Source organism: Podarcis bocagei, assembly GCF_964188305.1.
Source record: "Podarcis bocagei genome assembly, chromosome: Z".
Taxonomy (NCBI): Eukaryota; Metazoa; Chordata; class Lepidosauria; order Squamata; family Lacertidae; genus Podarcis; species Podarcis bocagei.
In genome coordinates, this window is record NC_138140.1 from 53,919,753 (window position 1) to 53,929,484 (window position 9,732).

At 49.3% G+C, this 9,732-nt stretch overlaps 1 protein-coding gene across 3 annotated transcripts; it reads left to right on the plus strand.

Moving 5' to 3' along the window:
• The first annotated feature begins 213 nt into the window (after positions 1 to 213).
• Positions 214 to 9,493, plus strand: LOC308579399 (gamma-aminobutyric acid receptor subunit beta-4-like). Of its 3 annotated transcripts, none has more exons than XM_081180473.1 (9): positions 214 to 640; positions 3,987 to 4,075; positions 4,734 to 4,801; positions 5,009 to 5,229; positions 5,837 to 5,919; positions 6,487 to 6,624; positions 6,808 to 6,960; positions 7,724 to 7,941; positions 8,060 to 9,493. In XM_081180473.1, exons 1-9 carry the CDS (start codon positions 354 to 356, stop codon positions 8,375 to 8,377), a joined length of 1,575 nt encoding a protein of 524 aa, XP_081036599.1. In that variant the 5' UTR covers positions 214 to 353; the 3' UTR covers positions 8,378 to 9,493. The 3 variants fall into 3 exon arrangements, 2 of the variants coding, with proteins under 2 accessions (XP_081036599.1, XP_081036600.1); XM_081180474.1 differs by lacking the exon at positions 214 to 640 and adding an exon at positions 2,469 to 3,094; XR_014004458.1 differs by lacking the exons at positions 4,734 to 4,801; positions 5,009 to 5,229; positions 5,837 to 5,919; ... (2 more) ...; positions 7,724 to 7,941; positions 8,060 to 9,493 and having other exon boundaries at positions 247 to 3,094; positions 3,987 to 4,073.
• The last annotated feature ends 239 nt before the right edge of the window (positions 9,494 to 9,732 follow it).

Here is a 9,732-nt window from a genome sequence, read left to right on the forward strand (position 1 = left end):
ACGGAGCGCAGGATCCCAGAATGGGGGAGCTAGAAGGGAGCCCTAAAAGTAATCCAGTCTGACCCCCCTACAATGCATTGATCTAGAATGGGGAGCTGGAAGGGAGCCCCAAAAGTCATCCAGACTAACCCCCCTGCAATGCAGGGATCTAGAATGGGGAGCTGGAAGGGAGCCCCAAAAGTCATCCAGTCTGACCCTCCTGTAATGCAGGGATCTAGAATGGGGGACCCAGAAGGGAGCCTCAAAAGTCATCCAGTCTGACCCCCCCCCCCCGTTGTATATAGATTCTAATAATAATAATAAGATGATGATGAGATTCCTGCCTTGCTGGGGGGGGGGGGGGTTCAAACTAGATGAAACCGGATCTAGTCCGGCTGTCAGATTTTCCCCCTATACATCTTTGGGGGGGGCGGCGGCGGGTGGAAATGGGAGGTTTCGGGCCTCGCCAGAATGGAGCGAAGCATTGTGGGAGAATCCCTGGAATGCGGGGTTGCTTAGCAACTGACCACCGAGGCAGCAGAGGATGCTCTTTTTTTCCCGTCTGGAGGAACATAGGAGAATTGGAGAAGCGAAGAGAAAATCCTAGAAGGGCCAGGCTGGAAGGGGATCCCAGGGGTCATCCAGTCGGACCCCGAGCAAGGCATGAATCTCATGAGAGATTAATAATAATAATAATAATAATAATAATAATAATAATATACCACCCTATACCCGGGAAATAACCCTAGAATGGCGGAGGCGGAAGCGGGTCAGACTAGATGACCCCATCTACCCTTTTCTCCTCTCTCTTTCTTCTCTCTCTGTACTCTCTCTCTTCCCCCCTCTTTCTCTCGTCTCCATTCATCTGTCTCTTTCCCCATCTCTCTCTCTCTTTTTCTCCTTCCTTTCTTTTCTTTCTTCTCCTTTCTTTTTCTCTCTCTCTTTTCTTTCTTTCTTTCTTTCTTTCTTTCTTTCTTTCTTTCTTTCTTTCTTTCTTTCTTTCTCTCTCTCTTCCCCTCCTCTCTTTTTCTCCTCTCTTTCTTTCTCCTTCCCTCTTTCCTCCATCCCTCTCTTCTCTCTCTTCCCTTCCTTCCTTTCTCTTCTCTTCCTTTCTCCTCCTCTCTCTTTCCCCATCCCTCTCTTCTCCCTCATCTCTCCCTCTCATTCTCCTCTTTCTTTCTCGTCTCCCTCTCTCTCTTCCCCCCTTCTCTTTCTGTCTCCCCGCCCCCCCCTTTCTGCGCTTTGAGGGCGATTTCCCTTTATTTTGGAGAAAAAAATTGCTTTTTTCTTCCGGATTCTCATTTCCTTTATTTTTGGGGTTCTCCCCCCCAAAACTGCTCTTCCTATCACGTGATTCCTTCTCCCTCCCTCCCTCCCTCCCTCCTCCTCTCGGAAAGGCGGAGCGCGGAGCATCCTCTGCAGCGGCCGCCGGGCCAAACAGAGGCGAGGGCCTCCCTGCGCCCCCCCCAGGAGCGGATCCCACCCCCTCCCCGGCGCCCCCCGAGCGCGGATTTCGAGGCCTGCGCGCCCTTCCCCCCGAAAACGCGCATTTTTACGCATCCAGACGGATCCGGCGGCGACCCCCGCCCTACGCCACCCTCCAGGAGCGCATCGTCCACCAGCGCCCCCCAAGTGCGGGTATTTGTGCCCCCTCCCAAAAGGCATCGGGACCCCCCTGCGGATTGGGCCCGAGTGAGGATTTCGCGGCCTGGCTGCGCCCCCCGAGAGCGCATTTCGCCGCCGGAGGGATCCAAGGATTCGGCCTCGTCCTCCTCCACTCCTCCCCCCGAGACCGGATTCCACCTTTTCCCGGAGGTCGGCGCATTTCCCGCTCTACAGCCTTCGGGATCGCAACTTCCACTTTGTCGGATCCGTCCGTGGTCCCGTCAATCTCGCCTGCACCCCCCACCCTGAAAGCGCATTTTCCCACGCTACGCGCAGACTCTCCTCCTGCAAAGGCGCATCTCCTCTCCAAAGGCGGGATCCTCTCCTTGGCGCATTTCCACGTCGGCGCGCAGCTTCTCTTCCTCGGATCCGGCCCCGGTCCCGCCATCCTCGCCTGCACCCCCCGAAGGCGCATTTCCCACCTTGCGCGCAGATTCCATTGGGGGGTCTGTCCTCCTCCAAAAGCAGGACCCTCGGGCGGCTTCTCCTGGGCGCATTTCCACGTTGGCGCGCAGCTTCTCCTCCTCGGATCCGTCCCGCCGTCCTCGCCTGCGCATTTCCCACCTTTGGGCGCCTTTCCCCCCAGCGCATTCTTCCCGTGGGCCCGAGCGTTTCCATTCGCCTGCGGCCCCGACAGCGCATTTCCCGCCTTTGGGCGCGCAGCCTTTCCTCGCATCAGTCCTTCGCGTTGGTCTGCGCGCCCGCTCATCCTCGCCTGCGCGCCCGACGGCGCATTTTCCTTATGACCGTCTCCAAAAAGCTCATTTTCTGCATTTGGGCTTAGCCTTTCTTCGTCTGTTCAGACATTCTCCGCCGGCGGCCGATCCTCGCCTGCGCATCTCCCTCCGTTGGCGCGCAGCCTTTCCTCGTCTCCACGCTCAAGAGCGCATCATTCCTCTTGGCCAGAGACTCTCTGCCGGCGGCCCATCCTCGCCTGCGCCCTCCAAAGCGCATCTCCCTCGTTGGCGCGCAGCCTTTCCCTGTCTTCGCGCTCAAGAGCGCATCAATCCCGTTGGCCGATTCTCGCCTGCGCCCCCCAAAGCTCATTCCCCATATTGAGCGCAGCGTCTCGGATTGCGGCCTCTGGAGCGCAACTTCCGCGTCCCGCCGCCGTCTCCCAAAGCGCCTTTTCCACGTGCGCCCGCTCGCCGGAGACTCCGTTGGCTCCTCTCCGCCGCCACCCTGCGCGCAACTGGAGCGCATTTCTTCTCCCGTCCGTTTTGCGCCATGGCGAGGCTGCCGGGAGGAGCCTTTTCCAGCGCCTGCTGAGCGCCACTCTTCGATTCGGATTTCCATTCGCTTCAGGTGAACCGGCCGGCCCCACCGCTGTCCCGATTTGGGGGTGCTGCCCCCACCCCACCCCGACCTCCCACCCCTCGGAAATGCGGGGACTGCGCGACGGCGCATGGGTTGCGCTGTGTCTCCTCCTCTGCTGCTGCTGGGCGCACAGGTAGGTTGGGGGGCTCACCTGGGGGTTTTGGAGGGCGGAAACGTAGCAGGGTTCTCCCTTGGGGTTTGGAGGCGGTGCACAGGGAGTGGGGGGCTCCCCTGGGGGGTGGGGGGGCTGTCGGGTAGCGGAGGACTCACCTGTGTTTTTTTTTTAGGGGGTGGACAGGCAGCAGGGCCCCCTGGGGTTTTGGGGGGGGTAGACAGGTAGCGGGAGTTTCCCTAGGGATTTGGGGGGCAGACAGGTAATGGGGGCTCACCTGTGGGGTTTTAAGGGGGCACAGGTAGGTCAACCTATGGGGGTCACCTGGGTTTTTTTAGGGGGTGCAGTTAGGCTAACCTGCAAGGGGCTCACTTGTGGGGCGGGTTCTGGGGTCCCCTAGCTGCCCCCCACAGAATAGGGAAGAGACCCCTCCAATTGCCACAAAAAGCATGATGTCCCCATACAGTATTTACATGAAATTCATATAATATATTATATTGTGGTTCCCAGCTGGAATTCAGGGGGGCAAGTTTAAAGGAGGCAGTGAGAAGCATGATGCATGAAGCATGATGCCCAATATCTCAAATGCCCCAAATCTATATGAACCCCACAATATTTTATTCCAGCTAGACACCCCAATAGAATATATGATGGGCCCCGCCAAGTTTATTGGGGCTCCCAATATCTTCTCCCAAAATTTCATTCCAGCTGGGAACCCCAATATAATAGATTCGGGGGCAGGTTTAAATGATGCCATGTGGGACCCTCCATGTTTTAAACCAGCTGGGCACCCCAATATACAAAGGACCCCAAAATGTATAGGGTGCCATATGGGGTGGGGCTCAATGGGGACCCCCCAAAATTTTATCTCAACTGCTTTGAGGACCAACCATTGTCTTCTCCTGTTTTGCAGCCCCTCCACTGGCAACATATCGGTGGTCAAGGACATTGTGGACAAGCTCCTCAAAGGCTATGATGTCCGCCTGCGGCCCGATTTTGGAGGTAAGGCAGCGTGGCCTAAAGGTTAGAGCATGAATCCAATTGATAATAAATCAGGTAATCAATAATATGCTGGGTCATAAATAAATAAATTATTGCCTATTATCCACTTTTATTATTAATCTATGGTTCGGTTTTATTTTGGAGGTAAGGCAATGCCGCCTAAAAGAGCATAAATCTAATTGATAGTAAATTAGATAATTAATCATAAATAATAAGTTAGGGCATAAATTAATAAATGATTATTTCTTATCCCCTTTTATCTCTTTTATCATTTTCTTATAATCTATTGTTCGATTTGCTGTTATTCCTTATTGACTTTTAGCCTTTATTTATTATTTATTATCTAAAGTTATGATTATTGTTTATAATTTAATTTCTTAATTTTATGGGGTTATTTTTTATGACTATTTTATTATGTCCTTTTATTATCTCATCTTCCCATTGAGGATTTGATTTTATGGTTTCATCATGTGATCATCTTTATCATTTTATCACAAGTCAATAAATTAACCAATTATGAGTTTCATTAGCAATTAATAATTTTATTACTTCATTTTAATATAATAATCTATTATTGTAATATAATATGATATAATATAATAATATAACATAATATATCTGTTGCTTTGGTGTTGTTTTGTTATTGTTATTATTTCAGGGAACCCTGTGGTGGTGGGGATGAGCATCCACATCTCAAGCATCGACCAGATTTCTGAAGTCAACATGGTAAGTTGGACGAACTTCCACTGGATCCAGATTCGAATCCTGCTGGAAAAGATGGATTTCCTTCTGTCCTTCTTTCCTTCTACCCTTCTTTCCTTTTTCTCTTCTATCCTTCTTTCCGGCTATCCTATCCTCCTTTCTTCCTTCTTTCCTCCTATTCTTCTCTCCTCCAATTTTCCCCATCTCTCTCTTTCTTTTCTCCTCTGCCAGGACTATACCATAACCATGTACTTCCAGCAGAGCTGGCGGGACAAGCGGCTTGCCTACGGCGATCTGCCGTTCAACCTGACACTCGACAACCGAGTCGCCGACCAGCTCTGGCTCCCAGACACCTACTTTCTTAATGACAAAAAGTCCTTCCTGCATGGGGTCACCGTCAAGAACCGCATGATCCGCTTGCACCCAGATGGCACCGTCCTCTACGGCCTGAGGTGGGCAGATATTAATGATATTAATCACCAATAATCAAGAACCGATTCGCTCCTGCCAGTTCGTTATTGCAAATACGGTCAATTAATGGGTGGTTTCGTTCTCGCCTAGTGATCACCACAAACTGGGTGCTAATCAGTTTTTTATTGTGCGTGTTGATCATAACAGGGCGGGGCGATTATTAATGGACGGATCATGATTAATGATTATTAATGGACAGATCATGATTACTGGATGGATCATGATTAATGACGGCTTTCATCCTTGCATAGTGATCACGGTTAAAAATTATCAATTTCAATACATTTTGATAGTCCATAAAAATTAGCCATCAGATAAATACTTACATACTTACATAAATACTTATACTTATCAATTAATACACATTAATAGTCCATAAAATTAACCATCCAATTAATACTTATCAATTAATACTTATCAATAGGCAAAATTAGAGAAATATTTGCGAGTTCGGTCATTGGACCAGGAATATCATCCAAAAAGGGGTTGAAAAATCCCCAAAAAATCAATATATAGCATTCCCTGCATCCGTCAATCAGGGATCCCCATAATGGATCCTGGGAATCCTCTCTCTCTCTCTTTCTGCAGGATCACGACAACCGCCGCCTGTATGATGGATCTCCGGAGATACCCCCTGGATCAGCAGAATTGCACCCTGGAAATTGAGAGCTGTGTGTATCATTCAATTCAATTAAATTCAATTATTGCTTGTTAATCAAGGAATAATTAAAAGTATCCAGGAAAAATCAAGGAATAATTTTAAGGCAGGAATAATTTTAAACCAGGATTAATTTGAAACAGGAATAAGTATAAACTAAATTAAAATAAAATAATTCCTTGTTAATCAAGGGATAATTAAAATGAATTTAACTTTAAAGCAGGAATAATTTTAAACCAGGTTTATTTTAAACCAGGAATAATTTTAAGGCAGGAATAAAATAAAATTATTCCTTGTTCATCAAGGAAAAGTATTATCCAGGAATAATTTTAAACCAGGGTTAATTTTAAACCAGGAGGATTTTAATTGGGGAATAATGTTAATCCGGGAATAATGTTAAAACAGGAATACTTTTCCACCAGGATTAATTTTAACCCAGGATTAATTTTAAAACGGGAATAATTTTAAGACAGGAATAATTCTAATCTGGGAATTAATTTTAACCCAGGATTAATTTTAAGACAGGAATAGTTTTCAACCAGGAATCATTCTCATTATTTCTTATTTTCTTTCCTCCCAGATGGCTACACCGTCGACGACATTGTCTTCTTCTGGCAAGGAAACTCTTCGGCCGTGACGGGGATGGAGGTCTTGGAGTTGCCCCAGTTCACCATCATCGAGCAGAAGCTGGTTACCCGTGAGGTGGTCTTCACCACTGGTGGGTTGTCCTGTCGGGTCATCTAGTCTAACCCCCTGCCTGAAATCCTGGGGTTGTCAGACACAGGGTGGGAGACCACGGTCCTCCAGTCCACCCTCTGCTGAAGATACCAGAGATGTCCTCACTGATTCATCTGGATTCTGGGGTCCTGTCCGGCTTGACCATCTCCTCTTTCTCCAACAGGCTCCTACCTCCGCCTGTCGCTCAGCTTCCGCATCAAGAGGAACATCGGCTACTTCATCCTGCAGACCTATATGCCCTCCATCCTCATCACCATCCTCTCCTGGGTCTCCTTCTGGATCAACTACGATGCTTCAGCCGCCCGGGTGGCCCTAGGTGAGGAGATCCTGAGATCTTGCTCCGGGGTCCTGCTACCAAGGGTCCATGTGATTCTCCCTAAAGGCAGAACCTGACCTTTGTCTCTCTTGAAACATATTGGGTTGGACTCAGGTGAGTATGAGGTCCACCAAGACCCTGAGAACTTTCTCCTATGTCCTGCTAGCAAGTTGGTGGTCCACCAAGAACCTGAGTCCATCAGGGTCCATGTGATCCTCCCTAAATGCAGGAACCTCTTGACATTCATTGGGTTGGATTCAGGTGAAGTTGGAGGACCACCAAGAACCTTCTCCCATATCCCGGTAGCAAGCTGGTGGTCCACCAAGACCCTGAGGTCCACCATCCTTCTATTGGTCCATCTGATTTTCCTTAAAGGCAGGACCCGACCTTGATCCCATTTGGTGAAGTGGTGCCCAGTTCTCCAACCCATTAAGGTCATATGGAATCCAGATTCAATATGAAATCATTGGATTTCCATGGATGTTTTTATATATTCATCTTCAGTCACAATATCGCTTGACTTCTAGTATGAAAAGGTGTGATTTCACTAGGCGTTTCTATATATCCGTCTTCAGTCATGATATCGATTGATTTCAGAGTATGAAAACGTTTGATTTCAATATATCAGTCCCATCTTTGGATATTACAAAAATATTTCGATTGTTGATCGAGACGGAGGTTTGAATTATGGTGCCTTCCCTGCGCTATAATTCTCGGCCACCCAACTAACCCTGTTTCTTCTCCCACCCGCCGCGGCACCCAGGGGTGACGACCGTCCTCACCATGACAACCATCAACACCCACCTCCGGGAAACGCTGCCCAAGATCCCATACGTCAAGGCGATTGATGTCTACCTGATGGGCTGCTTCGTCTTCGTCTTCCTGGCGCTGCTGGAATATGCCCTGGTGAACTACATTTTCTTTGGGCGAGGGCCCCGCCAGCAGAAGAGACGCGCCCGGCGCCTGGAGCCCCGGACTCAGGTGCGAGATTCCTGCCTAAAAAGTGGGTGGGGATGGGTGAACCTCAGGGTCCTGTATTTGAGGCCGGGATCCCCATGGGTTGGAATAGATTACCCTGAGCTCCCTTCTCTCCTTACAGCCCGACCCATACAGCAACCTCCTCCTAGCCGGCGTCTCCGACAGCAACTGCCCGCTCTTCTCCACGTCGCCCTCGCCAGACCCGCGCCCCTGTGGCCTGCGCGGGTTCGAATCTTCAGGCACCGCCCTACACTCCCGGAAGGCACCCGCCTGCCGCACCGCCCGGGCCAACTGCCGCCTGCGCCGGAGGTCCTCCAAGCTGAAGCTGAAGATCCCCGACCTGGCCGACGTCAGCACCATTGACAAATGGTCCCGGGTTCTATTCCCCATCACCTTCGGCTTCTTCAACCTTCTCTACTGGTTGTACTATGTCAACTGACATCCAACAGGGAGAGCTCCAGGCGCCGGGTTCAGGTTCTGCCCCCACTCCTACCCCAGCCTTGCCTCCTGTCCGCTTCCCATTTGTTCTGTCCCCTCACTGTCCCTTCCTCTTCCCTTAAGAGACTTCCTGTACACTCTCAGGCACTTCCTGTTCCCTTACAGACCTCTCCTGTTTTCTCACCGCCCCTTCCTGAACAGCCCCTTCCGGTTTTACCCCTGTCCCTTCCTGTTCCCTCCAATTCACTTCCTCTTTGCTCTCAGGCACTTCCAGTTTCCCCACAGTCCCCTCAGAGTACCTTTCTGTTCTCTCACAGCCACTTCTGTTCCCTCTCAGGGACTTCCTGTTTCCTCATAGTCCCTTTCATCTCCTTCACAGTCCCTTCATGTTCTCTCCCAGTCCCTTCTTATTCTCTCTGAGTCCCTTCCTGTTCCCTTAAAGTCCCTTTCATTTCTCCCTCACAGCCACTTCCTGTTCCCTCTCAGGGACTTCCTGTTCTCTCACAGTCCCTGCTTATTCTCTCTCAGTCCCTTCCTGTTCTCTTAAAAGCTCCTTCCTGTTCCCTCACAGCACCTTTCTGTCCCTTCCCCTCTCCTTCCCTCCCCACTTCCTGTCCCCTTGCAGCCACTTCCTGTCCCCAAACCAGCCATGGAGAACCCACCGTTTCGAGTAACGGGAAACGAGGAACAAGCCACGCCTCCCAACTTCCAGTACTTTCTCTTCCTCCTCCTCCTCGGACCGGCTGGGCTTCCTTCCCACCGGCCACTTCCCTTCCGTTGCTTCTGCCATTACAGGTTCCGGTGGACGGACTTTTCCGGAACCGACTTGAACCGAGTTTACAGTTTTCTACCTAGTGACCGACCGACCAATGGGATCTCTCCGTTCTCACATTTTGGGTTTTTCCCCCCTTGTTGTTCTGGGAGGGATTTGGGGAAAGTGCTCCTGAGCGTGTGCAGAGTTCCTTTCCCCCCTAAGCAATGTACATGAACCTTAAAAAAACACATTTTGGAAACTGTTCGATATCCGTCGGTTGGGAATCTTTCTCGTCTTTTTTTCCCCCTTATAAAATCGGGAGAATTTCACTTTAAATATACGGCCTTGGAAGAAAAACAACAACCGGTGTCCGTTTCTTTCCTTTCAAAAACAGGGCTGCGGGGCTATGTTTTATTATAAAACATCATCTATAATATATATATATTAATTAGATCTCATTTATATTTATATGATATACACACATGCTTAGACATATTATTGATATATCCTTATATTATTGATATATATTTATATTCAATATATTATTAGATATATATAAATAATATAATGATGTGTTGCATAATATTATTTATCTTGTTTAT